General features: G+C 39.8%; 1 protein-coding gene across 2 annotated transcripts in view; it reads left to right on the forward strand.

Annotated features, from left to right (window-relative positions):
• Window positions 1–21,029, forward strand: part of LOC108429393 (gamma-aminobutyric acid receptor subunit alpha-3-like) — a 125,761-nt gene extending 104,732 nt beyond the window's left edge. For both annotated transcript variants that reach the window (XM_017701095.2, XM_017701096.2), the window contains exons 9-10: window positions 416–621; window positions 13,413–21,029. In XM_017701095.2, coding sequence (XP_017556584.1) covers window positions 416–621; window positions 13,413–13,757 — 551 coding nt within the window. In that variant the 3' untranslated portion in view covers window positions 13,758–21,029. The remainder of the gene's footprint in view (window positions 1–415; window positions 622–13,412) is intronic.
• Window positions 21,030–22,552: the final 1,523 nt, after the last annotated feature.

Below are 22,552 nucleotides of genomic sequence, written 5' to 3' on the forward strand. Positions count from 1 at the left end.
AGACAAGATGGGGGTGTAGAGTCAATACAACTTAGAAAATATAATTTCAATTAATTATGGTATAATTATGTTCCCTGAATAAAGGTACTGGGATGTACCCCTGAGGGTACCACCAAACTGACAAGAGGGGTACTGCCCCAGTGACAGTGTTGTACCTTTTTTTCTGAGAGTGTATATAGAAACATTTTCGAAAAAAACGAATATAGAACCATATACAACACATTCTCCATCAGTCCAAAGAATTATTTCACCATGAAGAGAACCATTTATGCATGAAATGGTCCTATATAGAACTCATGGCTCTAGATAGAACCATTCCTTTTACTAAACACCCCTTGAAGAATAAGAGTATACAATTTTTTATTATTTTTTTTATACATTTGTTTTACAAGTGTAAACCCCCTTTTGTTTCCAGGCGTCACCACTGTTCTGACTATGACCACGCTAAGTATCAGTGCCAGGAATTCCCTACCCAAGGTGGCCTATGCTACAGCCATGGACTGGTTCATGGCAGTGTGCTATGCCTTTGTATTCTCAGCACTCATCGAGTTTGCTACAGTCAACTACTTCACCAAGCGCAGCTGGGCCTGGGATGGCCAGAAGGAGGGACAGGATATGAGGGTAAGCAGAGTCATTTTCTTTTCCTAATCAGCTTTGTCTCATGTCACAACCTGTGATGTATAGTAAACTAAGATTACCCCACAAACTAGCACATTGCATTCTCAAAGCTTATTCTGATTCTCCTCAGGGAGTCTTTTGTTGTGTAATTATTCTCTGCAGGATACGAATCGTAACTGAGAATATTTTCTGCCCATTGGATCATGTTTTCCATCTGATCCCAAAGATACAGATGCTAGTAATCTAGTCAAGGACATCCACAGTTATCCTACTGTCTCGCATCTTACTGGATTTTGTCTCCAGAACTTACTCAGACAGTTCTCAATAAACACTTGCAGTTCTCATTAAACAACGGTATTATGAACAGTATTTTAAAGCTCCAGTTCCTTGGAATCCTGTGCTGTCTATATTCTCACTAAAATGCCCTGTATATGCAAGAGAAATCCCTAACGCACTGAGAAAGTCATTTGGGATCATTTTATTTTATCTGTATGTTCTTTTTTACAATGGATTATAGACTGCTGCCTCTGACAGCTCACTTGCCAAATTACATTTCATTGCTTAGTCTCTTAGAGAATGTACAGTATATATTCAGGCTAAGAGCTGTAGGTGGGCCGATTTTGACAGCCTCAGGACTCTGTGGCTTCAGCACTGCCACAACACACAAATCTCCTTGGCCTGTGTGGGCTTCCTTGTAAAAAGCTTGTCAACATTGTCATTTTTCAGCGAGATTGCTCCCGCACAACGAGTCTAACGCGCATCCTCATTCTCTCCAGCTCCCTTTGCTCACTCCTGCTTATTGCCTCTTTCTGTCTCGGTCCTGATAACCTCTGAAAAATGAAGCACTCGGAGCTAATGGCTGGGAAACACTCTTAAAAAAAGCTTAGCAAGAAGCCATGTTGTTCTCGGGATGAGGGGATATTGTACCTGCAAAATGCTGATATAAATATTCCAGTTCATCCTACTATAGTCAGCCTTGTATAATCTGTTAAGGAGTGCTTTATTTATTCATTAGTTGTTCGATGGAACAGCAGTTTCAGCCTCAGCATTTTCATGCTGAAAATGGGTGAAAGCTTCTTTTATATACAAACTACAAAAAGCTCTAGATAGCACATCACATAGCTGATAGCACCGATACACTTGAACAATGATAATTAAGGTTGGCACTTACATAAGGACCTAGTTCTGCAAAGCGTTGAAGCCATAAAATGCCTCATAGACGTTGCTCAGTAGGTGCTGAATTTGTGCTAAAAGTTTTAATACAGACAGAGATCTCTTTTATGTGGGTTCTTTGCGAGGCACGCACCAGTGAAGGAGAAAAGGGTGATTTTTTTAAACATTTTTGAATGCTGAGCTGTTCTTTGATGCAGCCTTACTTAGCTTGGGCTTTGTTTTGGCACTTGTACCCTTCAGTCTGCTCTCATCATGACACCTTGTGTCTCCATTTTCACCAAAGCACTTCACATTAACATAATACAAAAAAAGAAGAGCATAGAAAAATGCAAATGCACCTAAGAGACCTTGAAGCTTCTTTGTTTTACCTTATCTGAGGTTGTCAAGTTGCGATAGTCTGTCACAGCACATATCCATCACAGTGATTAGCACTATACATGCCTGAATAAACATGCTTGTGGCTTATGTGAATGCTGAATATGTACAGGACTGCAGCTGATATGAAAGCTGAATATATATAACTGTAGACAACATAAAAGTCCCGCCCATCCACTGATGTTTTCCTGTTGAATTATCATAAGTCTTTATTTTTGGTCAAACCCTGTTCTGCCTGGTGCCTGGCTGGTGTCTTGTGTGCATTCAGGCTCTGCTGAGCAAGCAGATGTAGTGATAATTGGATATGTGAGACAGGCTTCACTACACTGCTCTGATGATGGGGCCTGGGCCTCTGGTGCCACAGGTGAGCCCCCACCCACAACTCCATCTGAGACTGCTTTCTAACTACCTGGGCTTTTTGAGCTTGAAAAGAATGGAACGGCTATTTGTAAAGAGAAAATAGAGCGGCTGAAGGCACCTAGATGACGAGGAGGGGGAAAAATTGAAAACTGAATCACCGGGCTCGAACGTGTACAGATGAAGCCAGAACTGATTTTCTATAGATAGAAATAAAAAGAGGTGAGGTGACAAGGAAGAGACCAGATGAAGCAGGCAAGAAGAAAGAGAATGAGTTTGGAGGGCAGGGAAGGGAAAAGCTAAAGAAAGAATAGGATGTTTGTCTCTGTAATGACTAACCAAATTGCTACCTGTCTATTCTCATCAGGTAGATTTTTGACTGTGGTTGCATGTTACTCATGGGCCAAAAGGCATGTCACAACCAAAGTGGATCTTCTCCTTATCTCTGAGTGTGAGAGGTGCCTTGCTGCAAACATTAGACAACAGATACAACTCCCAGCCTGGAGACCAGTTACTGTGCTCTCCTCTAGCTGCAGTTCCACTGGACTTCTGTATCAGTTTCATGATGAGCCTGATGCCTCCCTGGTCTCATTTGTATTAGGAACATGGGACATGGATACAGACTGATGTGATTTGTCTCAGAGGACACCATGTCCTCCATGGCCTGTCCTCACAAGTGACAGAATACCAGAAAATCTGTCACAAGGGCCAGTTCTTTACTTCAAAGTCATATTTGTATTCCGAAGTAGAAGATTAGTTGTTTACAATTATGATTTGAATTTGATGAAAAGTTGCTGTGCATACAAAACATAAATACATTTTTGGTTTTTACAGAAAGAAAAAACATCAATACATTTAGATAAAAGCTAGATATACAGACATATACAAAGGTGTCAATACACAATGTAAATTTATTGCACAGTAATTCATTTTGTAACTCAATTATGTAATTACTTTTAAATAATACAGCAAACTGAATAACTCTGTTATAACTCTTAGCTTCTAAGGGTTAATAAAGACATTAGAGCATCATAACCCAGTACATTGTACTAATGAAGTCATGTTTTCCATCTTATTTCAAAGACACAGGCACTAGTAATCTATCCAAGGACATCTTTCTCTCAGCTTCAGAATCAAGCGAGGCAGTACTCAATAAACGCAGGATTGTGGTTCTCAATAAACCATGTATTATGGGCAATATTTTAAAGCTGCCATTCGTTGAAATGTTTTCCTCTCTATTTTCTCAATAAAAATGCCCTCTAGATGGAACAGCAATCCATAACTCCCTGAGAAATCTCAAAGTCGTTCAGGGTGATATTATGTTATCTGCAATATTTTTAATTTTTTCCACTGGCATATAGACTGCTGTCCTTGACAGTTCACCCACCAAATTACGTTTGAGTTCTTAGTTCCTTAGAGAATGTGCAGTATAAATTCAGGCAAAGAGCTGTAGGTGAGCAGATTTGACAGCCTCAGGACACCCTGGATATGTGACCTGGGCTCGCCAGTGCTTGTCTCAGCTACTCTCACTTAATGACAAAGAAAGTAAGGGCTGTTTGTATGTAGCATCTCTTGGATTTCACCGTGGTCATCTGTGGCTGTGTCATATTTTACTAACATATCAGCCTGTAAAGTAACAGACTTCAGAGTTTAACTTCTGTTTACTCTTTAGGGAACCAAAAAATGATTCTTCTAGGGGATCATGCCATAGAACCCTTTCAGACACCTTTACATTTATATTTAGCTTCTGACTGGAAAAGAAATAAATAAGAGGGTGGTGTCTGACTAAAAAGTCAGACACCACCCTCTTATTTATTTCTTTTCCAGTCAGAAGCTAAATATCATGAGCCTGAAGTTGGAGGTTGATGGTGTGATTTTGAATGTGGTCAGTTCATATGCACCACAGGTTGGTTGTCAGTTAGAGGAGAAAGAGGAATTTTGGAGTAAATTGGATGAAGTGGTAGATGGTGTCCCTAGAAAGGAGAGATTAGTGATTGGTGCAGACTTCAATGGACATGTTGGTGAAGGGAACAGAGGGGATGAAGAGGTGCTGGGTATGTATGGTGTGAAAGACAGAAATGCAGAAGGTCAGATGGTTATAGATTTTACAAAGAGAATGGAAATGGCTGTGGTGAAAATGTATTTTCAGAAGAGGGAAGAACACAGGGTGACATACAGGAGTGGAGGGAGGTGCAGACAGGTGGATTATATCCTTAGCAGGAGAATTGGAGCACCTATTTAGCACCTAAAGGAGATTGGAGATTGTAAAGTGGTACCAGGGGAAAGTGTAGCAAGGCAGCATAGGGTGGTTGTCTGTAGAATGAGATTAGAAACAAAGAAGAGGAAGAAAGTGAAGACAGAGCCAAAGATTAGATGGTGGAAGCTGAAGGAGGAGGATGGTTGCAGGCAGTTCAGGGAAAAATTGCAACAGGCCCTTGGGGGCAGTGAGGAGCTACCTGAGGACTGGGAAACTACAGCTAAGGTGGTGAGAGAAACTGGCAAAAATGTGTTGGGTGTTTCGTCTGGTCAGAGGAAAGAAGACAAGGAAAGTTGGTGGTGGAATGAGGAAGTCCAGGAGAGTATTCAGAAGAAGAAGGCAGCTAAGAAAAAGTTTGATAACCAGAGAGATGAAGGAAGTAGGCAGGAGTACTGTGAGGCTAGTCGCATAGCGAAAAGAATGGTGGCAAAGGCAAAGGCTCAGGCCTATGATGAGCTGTATGAGAGGCTGGACAGTAAAGAAGAAGTAAAGGACTTGTATCGTTTGGCTAAACAGAGAGATGGAGCTAGAAAGGATGTACAGCAGGTTAGGCTGATAAAGGATAGAGAGGGAAATGTACTAGTGAGTGAACAGAGAGTGTTGCGTAGATGGAAGGAGTACTTTGAAGAATTAATGAATGAGGAAAACGAGAGAGAGAGGAGGACAATGGGGGGAGAGATAGTGGATCGGGAAGTGCAGAGAATTGGTAAGGTGGAAGTGAGGGCAGCTTTAAAAAGGATGAAGAATGGAAAGGCAGTTGGTCCAGATGACATACCTGTGGAGGTATGGAGATGTTTAGGAGAGAAGGCAGTGGACTTTTTAACCAGGTTGTTTAACAAAATCCTGGAGAGTGAGAGGATGCCTGATGAGTGGAGAAGTAGTGTACAGGTCCCCATTTTTAAGAACAAGGGTGATGTGCAGAGCTGCAGTAACTACAGAGGTATAAAGTTGATGAGCCACACCATGAAGGTATGGGAAAGAGTTGTTGAAGCAAGGCTAAGGCGAGAGGTTCAGATCAGTGAGCAGCAGTTTGGTTTCATGCCCAGAAAGAGTACCACAGATGCAATTTTTGCGTTGAGAGTTTTGGTAGAGAAGTACAGTGAAGGTCAGAAGGAGCTACATTGTGTCTTTGTGGATCTAGAGAAGGCAAATGATAGGGTGCCAAGAGAGGAACTGTGGTACTGTAGGAAGTCAGGTGTAGCTGAAAATATGTATGTTAGGGTGGTGCAGGACATGTATGAGGATAGTGGGACAGTGGTGAGGTGTGCAGTTGGAGTGACAAATGGTTTCAAGGTGAAGGTAGGGTTACATCAGGGATCAGCTTTGAGCCCCTTCTTGTTTGCAATGGTGATGGAAAGGTTGACAGATGAGGTCAGGCAGGAGGCTCCATGGACCACGATGTTTGCAGATGACATTGTAATCTGTGGTGAGAGTAGAGAGCAGGTGGAAGAGAATCTGGAGAGGTGGAGGTTTGCACTGAAGAGGAGAGGAATGAAGGTCAGTAGAGACAAGACGGAATACATGTGTGTGAATGAGAGGGAGGCAGGTGGAAAGGTGAAGATGCAAGGAGTAGAGGTTGTAAAGGTGGATGACTTCAAATATCTTGGGTCAACCATCCAGAGCAATGGACAGTGTAGAAAAGAGGTAAAGAAGAGGGTGCAGGCAAGATGGAGTGGGTGGAGATGGGTGTCAGGGCTAATTTGTGACAGAAGGATAGCAGCAAAAGTGAAAGGGAAGGTTTACAAGACAGTAGTGCATCCTGCTATGATGTATGGTTTGGAGACTGTGGCTCTGTCTAAAAGGAGCTGGAGGTGGTGGAGATGAAGATGCTGAGATTTTCGTTGGGAGTGACAAGGATGGACAAGATTAGAAAGCAAGCCAGTGGCGACGGTGGCAAGGAAAAACTCCCTAAAAGAGGAAGAAACCTTGAGAGGAACCAAGTCTCAGAAGGGGAACCCATCCTCCTACGGTCAACACCGGATAGCAAACATTATTAGTATGAAGTATTATAGTAAAGTGGGAAAAGAAAAGATCTGAGGGTGAGGACTGCACAGCGTTGTAAAGCAAGAAGCTCAGTGGTGGTCAAACCGGTCCAGAAGGTTGGTGAGCAGCGGCACCAATCAAGGCAGAAGAGGCAACATGGCGACCGCTAAAGGGAGCAGCTGAAAGAAGAAGAAGAAGAAGAAGAAGATTTTCCACTGTTTCATGTGTTCACTCTATGCCTATATTAGAGCTTCCATTCTGCTCTAGAGACTTGCTTTCAGTTTGCAGATATTTTTTTTGTACTCCTAAGCTCAGTCTTAGAAGTTGGTTGCTTTTCCAGGCTACCCACAATCAGGTAATTCCAAACACATTCAGTGGTGTTGGCTCTGGGGTAGACAATTCATTGTTCTGAGATCACCAGCATCTTTTAAGCAATGTGCTTATGGTTGTTATCTTGCTTGAACTCTAGTTTTGGAGAGTCTTGTTTGCTTATTTTCCTTTTCCTTGTCTTACATATGATCACCTCAAAAGATCGCCTGAAAAAAGCATGACATAGTTAAAGACCATTTTGACTGGAAATTGAATAAACAACAGGGTGGAAAAGGGAGAGCAGGTGCACTAGTTTAGGATTAACCTTGCATACCAGGAGTGGAACTAAATAATAAATTCAAACCAAAGATTTCCATTTTGTGTTTGCAGTGTTGAAGAGTTGAGAATAGGGAATAGGAAATAGAGACGCATTATCACAAGGGAAGAGCTAATTTTAATTGTTGCATCTATGCTAATTTTTAACCTATTTTCGGCATGTGTACATCTTTGCATGTGTATGGCAGAGTGTGTGAGACAAAGAGAGAGCTGAGCGGAGCATTAGCACTGGAGAAAGGCAGCATTTACCTTGATGAGGGATTTAGAACATGTTTAATTCATGCTGCCTGACAGTTAGTGCATTACACATTGGGCCGTAATGGGGCTGCACTGCATTCTGGTCCCAGTGGCATTACACATCCTCTGTAGCTGTCAGCATAGCCACCATGCCCTGCAGAATAACACCTCCATACACACTTTGGGTCTAACATAGCAGTTTAAATATCCATGTAAAGTGGGTGATTTATTCGCCTTGCAGACAGAGAAACCTTTACATTGTATTTACTGTAAAACTTTGGGCAAGAAACTGCAAACAAAACTTTAATGTTTGAGTCACTGAACAGTTCTGTTATTTTCCACCAAAGTGATTCTCATTGTTATTGATGGAGTGTGACAGTCCAGTAACATACCCTCTCGGCTGATTAGACCTGTAGTGTTTTGGTAGAAAGCGTTTCAAAATTTAACTCCTAAACAAGCACATATTTCAAGTTAGCAATTAACAGTAAATCCGCCCATCACACATGTAATTAAACCATTAACCAAGCTCATAATGTACCTGTTTAACTGTTGTAACTTTGTTTTAATGAGCTTGGCTTCCCCGCCATGTTGGCAGAGCTGTTCCCCTGTGCTAAATCTCAATGAAGCCTTTTGGCAAACATTGATTCACATAGTCAGTAGTCCATTACAGAAGTTTTAGTACCTGCATATGCCAACTGCCAGCATCTGTCCTTTCTGAAATGGTAGATATTAATGGCTCATTTTCTTACTTCTATGATCAAGTAGTCTACCAGCAGATTATTTCAAAATGTTTCCACTGACAGATCTCCTAAATTAACTCTAATAGAACAGCAGTAAAATCTTGTTGGTTCAATTCAGTGCCTGTCTTGTTCTGTTTTCTGTTTTTGTTTTCCGCTGAAGAGAACATAACCCATAACTCTGCAGTGAGGCATGTAGAACTGGTTATATTATACTTCAGACAAGACAAACTGCAGACCCTGAGGCAGTTTCTAATTCATTTTTAATTTGCCCAACATTGTGTCATAGGCTTGAGTCAACAAACTTTTAATTACATTTCAAAAGCCAGTTTACTGCCTAGTATTGACACTGACATAAGGATATGTTGAGAGACGAGGTCAAGAGGGCAAGGATACCTTCTTTATTCTCTCATTTAGAAAGAGCATTCATAGAATTGACTATTAAGGAATCAAGACTGTACCAAAGTCAATATGATACAGAGATATTATTCTAGTATTAGTAGAATAGAGATAGTATTCTAGTAAGTGGCTCAGGTTTGTCAAAGTTTGGATTAATTAACTAAAAAGCAAAATATCAACTTGCTGATAAATTTATTTCAACATAGTATTGTTTTCTGAACTTAATATTGTTCAGCACTGCTATAGTCACTTTTTATGCTGCAGTAGACGTCAGAACCACATTATTGTCAGCTTAAACTTACTTTGAATTTTGTCCATTCTTTAACTTCTGATATAGTTCCATCTACATTCTTTTTGCCAGCGAAGACGGATTAAATCTAACTCAGACGGTCTGACCTTTTTCCTATGCACTGTGAAAAAGAATCTGCAGTCGAAATGTGAGACCAGCATTTGCTGCATCCGACATGTACAAATCCTTACCAGAGTATTTTCACAAGCTGGCTCTGGTTGGGGAGCTCATGTTGCCAATACCTGATTCAAAAGAAGCCTAATCCAAATGGGCCAGGTCACGTGGAGCTTGTTCCTAGTGATCCCTCCCTAATGCTGACATAAGCTCACAGTGTGATTTAGAGACCCAGGCTGGTTGCTGGTGCAGGAGGAATCGATGCCCTGTGATGGAAGAACGGGGGCTGTAAGCTTTTTCTCCATAGATATCAGCATTAGATAACGGGGCAAAGCACTAGAATGCCCCCCACCCACACCCATTTCAAATCAAGGGAAAGTTGAACTCAGCACTTTCTTTCCAAGTGCGCTTTTGTGCTGGAGTCATTACTACTTCTTACAATCTGCCCAAATGAGTTCTGGGGCCTTGTAGCATTGTTTTGCGGATTTGTTATTTTTCTCGTCAGCTGCTTGCTTTTTTTAAGTCAGGAGCACAATGCGGAGCTAAGAATCTCTTCAGGGCACCGTGTCAGCATTCACTACAGATAATAGAGGCATAAGGATCAAATAGTTGCGCAAAGACACACACACACACACACCAGACTTGTTTTTGCACACATAAATGACAGCACACCTAGATTTAGTAACCTACTTTGTCATCACAAGTTACTGCCGTCAGACGCAGAGTTCTTCTGCATATTAAATTATGGTTGATGTTGCCTGTTCTCTCTTTTACAGTAAATATAACTTCATCCATTTTTCATAATGTCCATTATTCTGCCGCCTGTTCAGTTTACGCATCGTGGCCAACTTCTTGACCCCTCCTTCGCCCCGCACACTTTGGATGGATGAAATCCATTACCTATTGCAGCTGCCTTGCAATGCCCTTTAGGCATCCTGCCCTGGTCCTGTCAGCCTATCATATCTCCTACTGATATGTGTTTGTTCCCCATTGTCCTGTTGTAAGTAAGGCCTGCTTATTTACTGGAATATGCTGCTTCCTGCCTTGTCATCCGGGCAGGTTGTTCTCTTGGTTTTGACAGCCGCTTGATATTGCCTAACAAATGTTTTTCGTGGCCAGAGGATAGGCATCTTGACAGGTGAAATCCTTCTCACAGAGCCAGACTGGAGACTAAGGTTGTAACAATACATTGCGGCACAATATCATTGCTGTCGGAAGAAAACCTCGCATCTCCATTTTTGTTATTTTTCAGTTTTTGACTTAATGTGAAAATGCCTGTTGTCCTTTATATTGTAAATTTCATGATGAATGGACCAAAAGATTTTTTCCTTTTCCTCTAAAATTACAATTTGGACATACAAGGTTTTCTTCTGACAACAGCATTATATTGCAATGCAAAAATGCATAATAGAGATTAGCATTATTATCTGTACTAATTATACCATGTAATGCAATTGAGCTGTCCTTGCTTAACTGAGTTGGGATGTCACATTTTGTGGAGGTAGTACTCAGAAGACAGTTAGCTTTTAAATTATGAGTATACTTTTTAATACCGACTAAACTGATTTTTCTTTAATAAAAAACACCATCAGTGCAATCATATGTTAATTATTTTCAAATCAACACACAAGACGTACTCTAAAGAATAGCTCAAAAGCAGCTTCTTTACAAACACTGAAGTTCCTGCTAAAGCCCGAGTAGACTGATTATTCGATGTGATGACCAGTTAATAATTAAATTTTTACTGAACTTTTGTAACTTCATTTAAATAAGTGATTTTTCATGAATAGGATTAACAGAAGAATTACAGGCAGAAAACAGCCTACCAGTAATTGCAATAGAAACATCCATCCATCCATCCATTTTCTAAACCGCTTCTCCGTCAGGGTCGCGGGGGGGTGCCGGAGCCTATCCCAGCAGTCTTCGGGCGAAAGGCAGGATACTGCAATAGAAACCGTGTGAATTAAATAAAAATGACAACAGCAGAGCTTTTTCCATGTGCTTTCTCAATATGTTTTTGAATATATTCTGAATATGTTATTTTTTTACTGTAATGAAATACATTACAATGAGCCATCACTAGTGACCTGTCCAGGGTGTATCCTGCCTTTTTGCAGTTGTGTTGTTTGTACATCATCAGCTTAACCCACACCAGTAAATTCAGCGTCATACGTCACACTACCACCTTGAACACTTTACTGAAGGGCAGCATGCAGAAGGCTACATGACGCCAATAGCCTTTCAAGGCAACTGACACTAACCTCCATACACTTTTATAAAGGTTTATTTCAGCTGTCATAAAGGCTTTTTCATTTTCATGATATTTAACCTCAGTTAAGTGTTATGACAATTTATGTTTGTTGGAATATGTCTGTGTAAATTTTTGTATGGGTTTAGGCCTGTTGTTTCATGAATGCTGCCCATCAATAAATGTGTTACTCCAGTCTCATCAATAAGTTGAGCAGTGATATTGACACAGCTATAATTTTACTTTATTCACATTTTGTTCAAAATATTATGAGAAACTAAAATCTTGAACCCAGTATTGAGAATCAAATTGTGAGCTGAATGTATTGATACACCCTTACAACAGACTGAACGCTAGGGATTTCCCTGGCCTACTTGTATTTGTGTCTGAGTCTCAGATTCTGTCCTCATTCCCAGGCTTATGTTGCCCATTGTAGAGACTGCAGACGTGCTCTCATTTGGTGCACTGTGGCCACCAGCTCATGCTCTTGCCTCCCCTGACTCTCAGCCAGCTCATCTGCCCTATCGCACCACAGAAGACTGAAGCAGATATATCATAGCACTGGAAAATAACAAGCCCTCCAACTGCATGTGAACCACAGTCACTTTTAGCTTGTGGTGGTCGTCCTCTCTCTCTGTCTCTCTCTCTTTCTCACTGCGTGTAAACTTTTGACCTGCTCACATGTAATGAGTTTCCATGCTGCCCTCAGGAACTTCTTTGGCTTGCTACGATATATGTATATTTTGTTGGAGGGAGGGAAGAAGGCTCAATGCAATTTGTCGTTTACTGGAGCGGAGATGAACAAACCCTGGCCTTTTGTCTTGGCTCCAAGGGAGACTCCAATTTTGATGGGAAAGCGTTTCCCAGCAAAGCCTCAGCCAATGAGTCAGAACAGGCGATACTGTAAAGAGGCTGTGTTATCAGTTGTGAGAGTACTAAGGTATTCCCCTGATTGGAGTGCCAAACCGGTTAGGCACCAATTGCACTTTAGAAAAAAATGTTGGCAGAGATTGAGGAGAGATTAGCCGTGAGTTAGGCCATATCAGATATATGAGGGGGAAAAAGGATAAAAGGAAAAGCAAAACGAAAACAAATCATTAAAGATAGTTTTAATCTGTTGTTTATAACTATTTATATATATATAAGGCTATTATTAGGCAAAACGGAATGTCTAAAATCCCTTTACCTGTGGTAAAATTTTATGTATGTCTTAAATACATAATTTTTCAATAACTATAATAATATGGCATGAAATGCAAGTGCATGTAGTACATATGTGCACTGCTGTGCATAATAAGCCACATGTGCAAAATTCCATACAAGACTAATAGTGCGAAGGGTGTAGAAATCAGAATTTCATAACTTATATGGGGCACTATGTGGGAAGGAGGCAACTGTTTGAGATTCAGTCTAGCTGTGATACTTTGGCTTAATTAATCCTTCATTAAATTAAATCATGTGTGATACTGATGGAAGTTAACTAATCTATGCAATGACAGGGGGACACTAGAGCTTTTCATAACTACATCCCAAGATAACAGCTGCTTTTTTGAAAATGAGAAATTCTTGTTATGTTTTTACTGCATTAATGTTTTACATTCATTACTGACAAAAACAAACTTGCTGTGAAAATAAATGTTTTAGTAAATCAGCATATAATTTTTCTCTTGTGTTTTGCCCTTTAAAACAAAGCCATTTTCTCATGCTTACTATCCTCATAAATTTAGATTGAGTACTTTATTTTAATATTGTCTTGTATTTATATTATTTTCAAGCACTTTCTGTCCAGTAAATAAAAAGCAGAGCTGATGAAACGTGCCATTAGTGAGATGAATTGTGATTCCCTTATCCTTTAGGAAATATTGAACTTTATTTCTGCAGTTGCTGTAAAACTGTTAAGAGCTTACAAAGCAGATTTGTGTTATTCCTCATTCATAACAGTCCCACTCATTTGTTACCATTGATTTCCCTCTGCCGCAGACGCGTGATTCAACCGCCTTCTCCAAAAAGACCAACAACACTTTCAACATTGTGGGAACTACGTACCCCATGAGCGTGGGAAAAGACCCCGGGCTGACGACCATCGCCAAGAGTGCCACCACCCAAGCCCCTGCTCTACCCCAGCCGGTGCGAGAAGTGCGCCTTTCCAGGATGGACGGCGAGTACATTGTGGAAGGTGCAAAGAAGTCGTACAATCGCGTCAGCAAAGTGGACAAGATCTCGCGCATCATCTTCCCAGTGCTCTTCTTCATCTTCAACCTGGCCTACTGGGCCACCTACGTCAACAGGAAGCCATCCATTACAAAGTCCAACGGCCAGAAATGAACCTGAGACAGATGAAACTGCCAGTCAAGTTTGGAGTAGCCATACAATGCTACCGCATTCAGTTTGCTTTTATTTATTTATTATATGTGTGATCACTTGTTGGTTTACTTTGGTTTTATACCCTCATGTAGATATCTGTGGTCCACAGAAACTTCTAGATTTGTTGTTTATAGGAGGATTGTTGTATGCTAAAGTCTGAGTAAGCCATGTCATTATTTTCGTCACTGAGAGTGATGGTGGAATATGAACAGTTTGCTTGGCGCCACTCCATTCAGGATGATCACAAAGCCGTTTAGTAGGCTGCACGCTCTTACCACATGCTGTACATCATCAGACAGAAAACTCTGAGCCATCATCGGTTGTGAGTTGCCATGGCGAATGCCTGTAGCCTTCAGCAGCCAGCAGCAATGTCCGTAGGTGCATCATTAATAATCGTCAGTGTCTGCTCTCGGAGACTCAGCTGACCTAGAGCAATATCACCTAGAATTGCTTTCTCATCCCTGTGGGTTCTGTCTCTGTGTTTTCCAGTCCGGTGACTCTTATTGTTTTAACAGCCCAAGTAGGCTTAAAGGTAAAGAAACTGTGTGCCTTTCTCAATCCCTTTCCTGTTGAGATGAATCGTTTGTCACATATTGACATCGTCTTCAAGCTTACCCTTTCCCAGGAAAAAAAAGAAAGCGAGAAAAAAAAACATGTTAAATGAAATCCAGTAGGCTTGTCGTAAACTCTGAGAAAAAGTGCTCCGGAAACTGCTGAGAGTGTTTCTGTGCAAGTTGATTTAATGCAGGCAACTCAGCATAAGGCACTGTGCCAGCCTACTTTACATGCCCATTTTACTCACCACCTGTGGCGTATGTTTAAAGTCAGAAAAACACAAAGCGCATCATGCAAATGATAGCAGTATGCTGTGATGCACTTGCGTAGTGATTTTTTATTGTTGGTTGGTTTTTTTTTTTCAGGTTTGGACCAGTACCAAATATACAGTAAACTAATGCCATTGCTTCACAGTGAAGTTCAGACTGTTTATTTTAATTTAAATATAACATTAGACATTTTAAGTTATTTACACATTTGTGATTAATGTTTGTGTTTTTAGCTACGTTCACATTCCAAGCCTCATTGCTCAAATCAGATTTTTTGCTCAAATCCGCTCTCTCTGACATGATGGTTCACACTCATTTAGGTAAGTGACTCAAATCTGTCATTACTGTAAACAACCCAGCACCCTGAAATGACCCGCATGCGCACATCCTACTCAGTAACGTCACGTGAATGAATGACGTGCATCACGTGCATCAACAGCAAACAGACTAAGGGTCAGAACGAGCCTTAATTAACTCTGAACAAGAGTTAATTAACTCTGAACATCTCTCAGCTTGTCATTATTAGTGCTAGACAAAGGAGAAAAGGTGAGTTGTGCTGCTTTTCCAACGTTTACAGGCTTTAACTTGTTTGGTGCTGCTACCATGGTGACGCTGAATGATGGCGCATACACACTGTAACAAAAAGCACATGAATTCCCATCTGAGCGTTCACATTAAGGTTGCATGGCCACGAACTGGATACGTATCCTGTTGGATCAGGTCAGATTTGAAATTGGAATTTCCAATTTGAAAGTGGATTTCCTTGTCCACACAGCCCTGAAAACATCAGATCTGAGTCACATTAGGGCAAAAAATCAGATTTGTGCCACCTCGACCTGGTAATGTGAACATAGCCTATGTTTTGTTTTGCTGCTACTTTCAATTCTACATGAATTTACCTTGTATTGTATACATGTATTTTGTGGCATATTATTGATTTTTTTTTTTTGCAATGACAAATCATACCATTGCTTAACTGTTTCACGAAACATTAGGCACATCCTAGAAGTATTACGACATAAGGCAGATTACTGTGCAATGTCATCATAAAGGGCCAAACTGTACCGCGACTAGAAATTGGGTTTAACGTAACATACGTGATTAGGTTTTACATAATGTCTGTAGTTTCCCAGTAACTACTGTGACTATTTCAGTTTTACATTAATGTTAATTTCACTACATGTTAATGTTAATACTTAAGGAAATGTGCCAAATCATGAACTTTTTGTGTTCAATCCTTAGAAAGTGCCAGGTTTACATGTGAATTTTAAATGATGAATTTTTTTAGATGAATAAAAAAAAAAGTTGCGTAATGTATGAACTTATGTGACAGCAAGCTATATTAAGCAAAAAAACATTAACTTGACCATTTCATTGTTTCCATGAACCACATTATGCCAGCTATTGATCGATAGCTTCAAATCTGTTCACTTGTCATTAACACATGAGAGAATTTAATTGGACGATTGGAAGATATTATTTTTAGGTTGTATGGAAAGTAAGAAGAGGGTCGTCCATAAACACCTCACAAACGCTGTGTTAATAGTAGAGTAATGCATGACAATCTCTTCATTATTGTCTGTCACCTTCAGTTACGCTATAGTGTCATTTTAGTATGAGGCCTAAAGTCTTTGTATGCCATAGTGATCCGCCCAATAGCTTTATTTGGAGGATCTGTAGGTTCCCTACTGTCTCTCATGGGCTTTGGTAGGGTTAGTTCAAATGGTCTTGGTATTGTCTGTTGACACAAATAGTGTAAATCATGAAATAAAATATCATCTGAGGAGTATATTTATATAGGAATATAAACATCTATTTATGCTAATCACGTAAACAAGATCATACATGATATACGTTTTATACAGTATAAGATATAGCCTCTATAGCATCAGTGCAACTGTACAAAATCAACAATGGGTAGAGCAATGTAGTGCAATGAATAGACCAATTAAAACTATATTCAAATCTAAGGCCAAGTAAAAAAATATAAATAAATAAAAGTTGTGATATTTTGTAGATATTGTGAATCCAGTTTAAATAGGGTACTCAGAAACTGTAGTCTGTTGAAATCTTGTAAACAGCTCTATAACTTTACTCTCTAACAAATGCACACAAAAAGTGCTGGGGAATATTTACAGTACTCTATCTCTGTACTTTTATGAATGAAGCGAATGGGTTGACAGAGTGCACGGGAGTGATGCTGTGTTGATATTTACTGTAATACATGGATAATTCCGTTTCTGACCAAACCTTTGAAAGATATTAGCATAAGTTTGTCACTGCTGATCTCTTAATACTGCCAGTGATGTTATTGTTGCTAGATTAATCCAAGGTAACTGAGCATATTACAGTACATCGTCAACTTGGCATTGCTTTGAAACTCCCTAGTTTTGTTGCTTTGTGTGGTGTTTTTCAGAGTATTTTCATGGTTCTCGCTCTAGCTTGTTAGCTGCTCTCTTCTGTGTTGGCTAATATGGCTAGCGAGATTCTTGTTCTGCCAGTCGTACTGCCTTTGTGTGCACTTTTTTCCCTAATTTTTACTGTGAAGATGCAGACGTTCTGTCTGCAAGGCTTTTCTGTACATACTGTATGAAACAAGAAAAAAAAAAAAAAAACAAGTACTCTTTCAATTTTACTGCATGTCCCGAAGCATCAAAAAATCAGTACAGCTTATGTTTGAATGGGCGAACTCTGGTAGATCTTATATTAGCCAGCTTGCCAGTTTTCCACACACATTTTTTTCTTCACAATATATAATAGACCACTGCAGGGAAAGCCAAGGACATTATATGTTCAGTGCTTTCAAGCTTTTATATATATATATATATATATATATATATATATATATATATATATATATATAGGAAGAGAGAGAGAGAGAGAGAGAGAGAGAGAGAGGATAGAGTACAAAGCTACTCCTACTAGATGAGAAATGTCTGCCAGAGATGTTTGGTCTGTTTGAAAAAAACTGGCTTGTTGAAGTATCAATCTCGTGCCTCTTGGTGGATAGTCGTGTCATGTGAGCTGTGCTCTGGCGCATGCAAGTATTTTATTTTATTTTATTTTATTTTATTTTATTTTATTTATTTATTTTTGTGGTGTTACACTGTGATTATATACTACAAGGTGAAAAAGGACGAGGAGTTGTCCTATGTGGAAGAGTGACTGCCCAGACCTTGACAGAGTCCTTTATTAGTCACATTCTGAAAAATAAAGGTGCCATGATGGTGTTCTTTGGAGCAATATTATTGAACAGAGTAACTGCTTTTGGTTCCTTAATAGCTTGTCTTAACAGCAAGACAAGTGACAACAAACCCAAGTGAAATCAAAATGCTCACATTATAATCAAGGATAGCTGTCTGTACTAGTTGCAGCAGTGCGTGACAGTTTTTAATGGTAGAGGTGTATTCCATGTCAAAATGGATGAGGGGAAACTCATCCATAAAGTGGACAAATAGAGTAAACAAAGAACGAATAAACTCATTATTTTCACAAGTGGCTTTGAATGAAAAAATAGAATAATCTTACAAATAATACATTTTATTTAGTTTACACATTTGGAACATATGTATCTAAAATATCCTAATAAAAAGGGGGTTTGTACACTGACAAGAAAATAACATAGTATACTAACCCATTTTAGTTAAAGTCCAGTGCTACTTTCTGGTAGGGCTGTGGTTCGTTTACATTGCCCTTGATGTTTCCACTGTAGACATCCACTGAAAGCTTCGCACTAAACGCTCGCACTAATTCTGAAGCTAACACTGGAGATAGTCAGTGCAACGTTATAGGATGAGGACTTGTTGACTTGTTGTCTTTTACACAAAGTATTTCAGCAATGTTTATTAATACAATACAAAGAATGGCCTGATTACGAGTGCAGTAATGTCTTTGTTGTGTTGTGCACTGTACAGTTCTGTTTAATCTGTTTAATATTTATCAAGATATAAGCAGCTTTATATATATATAAAACATTTTAAGTTTAAAATCATTGTGAGACATCATTTACAATTTTTTTTGGCAAGTACAGCAAACTTAATTTAGCTTAGTTAGAACCAGCATAAGTAATTTTAGTAATTTTGACACTGATTCCTTCTACATAGTTTCTAATCCATCATCTAGATGATCAGGACAGCATGTCAGGCATATTCCTCAGAAGCATCTTCCCACCAATTCTTAGTCTAATAATTCAGACTAATTTGCTGCCACCACCGTTCTCACGGCATGTTTGTTTTGAGAAGAACCATCAACATTTTTCCTTCGCCTGACAGCAGGGGACCTTTAGACATGATTGTGATTGACTGAGAGGTGTGTCAGCCAAGAATTAATTGATTGGTTTAATTGAGTTTTTTTTTAAAGAAACATTGAATTAATTGGCTCCTTGGGGAACTATAAGTGAATCATCTGTAATACAACTCCAAAAACCCCTTTTCTCACCTTTATTTTTAAGAATACACCTTGCATAAGGACAACTGTCAAACTACACAAAGGCCCAACAGATGCAGCCCATTCCTTTGTGTTTAAATCAGATTTTGTGGTCAAGGGTGAACAGTTTGTCTGAAAGGTAGTCACGAAGATGTGTCTGTCGTATATTGCGGTGCCATAATAGTCCGAAAACAGAAATGAAAGCGGTGCGCTGGAACAAAACGTGAATTGATAAAGCTGCCTGCCTCAAAAACAAACTGTTATGTTTACGACTTGCTGCCTCAGCCATACATCATGATTATTGCCAAATTATCTGCCGTGCCAAATGACCTTTCGAGACAAGTGCAGGGGGAACTGATTTGCCCATGGATATTGCATGGTTGTGTGGGTGTGCGTGTGTATTTGTGTGTACCTCATGCTTCAGTTTTGCTTGCGTTGAAATGTCACAAGGGCGTTTGTGACGGGGTAGTTTGAAAAATGCTAGCGACAGAGATTCCATTTGCATAGCTCATGATTTGCCAGCCAGTTACGGCGTCGCCACGATGATTGAGACTTTACTCCCGGTAGTAAAGGAACTGACATAACCGACTGCATTAGCCATTCAACCCCTCAGCCAAAAAGCTAGCTAATTCTTCCTCAGCTCTGATCTTCAGTCAAGCTCAATACTACTGAGTAAAAGACATTTTGGTGAATTGGGGCCAAATGTTCTCCCTTTTTTCCAGCAGTAACAAGGACAAAAGAAGGAATAATACGCCCATGAGTCCACATGAATATTTGAAACATACCTGGAGCTTTTTTAGTTCAAAAATTGCACGCTGGCTACATAACTCTTGCCTGCACAGGCTTATTTGTACTGAAAGGCCTTTGTGCTATTAATTATAAATCGATGAGGTTTTTTTGCGGTTGTGAAGTATGTTTTCTTCAGCTGTGCTCAGCACCTGTGCCCCCCGCACCCCCCACCCCACCACCCCCTTGTCATTGCACAGCAAAGCACAGTCAACAACCACTCCTGGCACACAGGCCATGTCTCCAGAGTTGGAGCGCTTGCATATTTAACCTGGGCCAGGCCACGGCTCAGCAGGAGTCACTGCGTGTTGTACTGTGGTTTCTGTGTAGCAAGGCAATACAGAGCAAGGAAAGATTTTTAAAAACTTTATAATGCCCCTGTTCATGTATAATTACAATGTTATAGGCCTTTTAGTACAAACTTTATACCACTATTGCTTCTTCACCCATAGAAGTCAAGTTATCGTTGTTTTGCTACACTACTTAAATGTAATTGCATTACTGAATGCAAAATATTGATTAAACTGTTGACATTTTTTTTCTGTTCTCTTCATTGGTTTTCAGATAAAAGATGTTCTTTAAAGCAAAACAGCACTGTATGCACAACAAAATTCAAATCTTTAAAAGTATCTTCTACTAACAAACACTATAACTGAAATAATTCTACGTTTTGATTCCAAACATTACAGAACTTTTTGTCATTGCTGAAGGATAACTGTGATTTCCAAGGGTTAATGTGGGGTGCCTGAGGAAGGAACCCCGAAAAGAATAAAATGAACTGTAATGTTTTTAGGTCCGAATAAATACCGAAAGTCTGACTGGAGCACAGCAACAGATTGCAGATGTTCCATTGCATTTAAGCCAGAAAACAGTACTTGTATTGAGCTATCGCCAGCATTTCTGAAAAGAACTGGAGCAGCGTTCTCGTCAAAGGTAAAGAGTCCGAGTGGCCATTTTAGAGATGGCCCCTCCCTGCCACTGTGTCGCTGTATCAGAAACATGTAAAAGTCAGTTGTTATGGCTTTACTGTCAGAAACGGTGTTGCTTTTTTGTAAAGAAACTTGACTTTGGGGTGTTTTTGCTATTCTTTCTGTTGTGATCTGTTCATGGGACTAATGACAGTATTCTGATGTTGTTTTAACCCTTTATGTGTCTGGGTTAGCTGTTCTTTACGTTGAATAAAGATGCAGTACTTTCACTCGCCTCGTCTCACTGGTGTCCTTCCCAGTTTCTTTTTTTTTTAGTTTGTTGTTTGTTTTTTGTTTGTTTGCCAGGTACATTCTAGGAATTTGGAGACCTCACTGGTGGAAATGTGTAATTGCATGCAATGTGCGGAAGAACATTTTGTAACGTTGATCCTGCTACAGACCCCCTTCCCCAAGTGGATAAATCTGATCACTGAGAGTGCGTTGAAAGAGGATTCAAAGAGAACTCAGTCATAACTTGGTGAAGGACAAGTCCTCTGAGGATGTGAGTGAATTATCTACTACTGTCATCATATTTTCACCAGTATAATGTTGATTTTGCATTTAAGACCCAAACATTGAGTCAGATCTTATTTTTGAGCCTGTGTGTGTGACGTTACTGAGTCAAGATGTATGTTGTGATCTAAAAAACTAATGCATAATCCAACCCAACATCTCTGACTTTTAAATGATTATTTCTGGCTTTACAGAGTGTTTTTCTCCTCACTCAGTATTACTGCTTCTTTCAGTTTTAACAAAAAAAAACTTTTATGCAGCTTTAATGTCAGGGTGTTCTTAAGGGTATGTGTCTGTGTGTGTGTGTGTGTGTGTGTGTGTGTGTGTGTGTGTGTGTGTGTGTGTGTGTGTGTGTGTGTGCTGTAACCTTGGCCTACCTCTTTACACACCTTCCATCTGGCCACTCAACAAATATCACGCATACATTAACATTTCTTTTTGTGACTCTCTCAAAGTGAGCAAATGGAAAATTGAATTGACTTCACAGACTATTACTCACTCATGTTTGGCACAATACCCCTGAAACCCCCCCCAAACCGGCTGGAGCCAAGACCACAACCAGCAGTCTTATGAAGATTACACAGGCAAAAAAACCCAGCAGAGAGATAATTGATTACTGTTTCACTGCTGTTATGCCACGTTTTGCCAGGCCATTGAATATTTTTGCTCAACTGTTTCTTAACATAAGCAAATAATCAGTGAACTACACCTTCAAAGACCACCCTTTCTTTTTATTTCCAGTGAAAATGGCCATTAAGTACAAGTTATTAATTTTCATTTGTTCATTTTGCACATTCACGTATAAGGTTAGGGAGTCCCAGTTTTTGTTGAGATAGAGGGGTAGGACGAAGTGTTGGGGGTACATGGCCCTCCAAACGAAAGTTTTTCAGAGACTCAGTTATCAGAAAAAAAAGAGAAACCGGCAAGATGGCTGGTCAAGCGACCAAAGAAACCCACAAATGTAAAGCATTTTTCTCCATTAAAAATTTACAATAACTATCATATTATCTTAGGTTACTGTCATTTCAATGTATTATGGTAGTTTTCCTCATAACAAGCACAAAAAATCGCCAACAACATGTTAACGTCTCGGTAGCCAGCTAGCTAACTTTCCTTCTTCTTCTTCTTTCAGCTGCTCCCTTTAGGGGTCGCCACAGCGGATCATCTGCCTCCATCTTGCCCTATCCACTGCCTCCTCTACTTTTACACCAACCATCTCCATGTCCACCTTCACTACATC

Source organism: Pygocentrus nattereri, chromosome 16 (genome assembly GCF_015220715.1).
Source record: "Pygocentrus nattereri isolate fPygNat1 chromosome 16, fPygNat1.pri, whole genome shotgun sequence".
Taxonomy (NCBI): domain Eukaryota; kingdom Metazoa; phylum Chordata; class Actinopteri; order Characiformes; family Serrasalmidae; genus Pygocentrus; species Pygocentrus nattereri.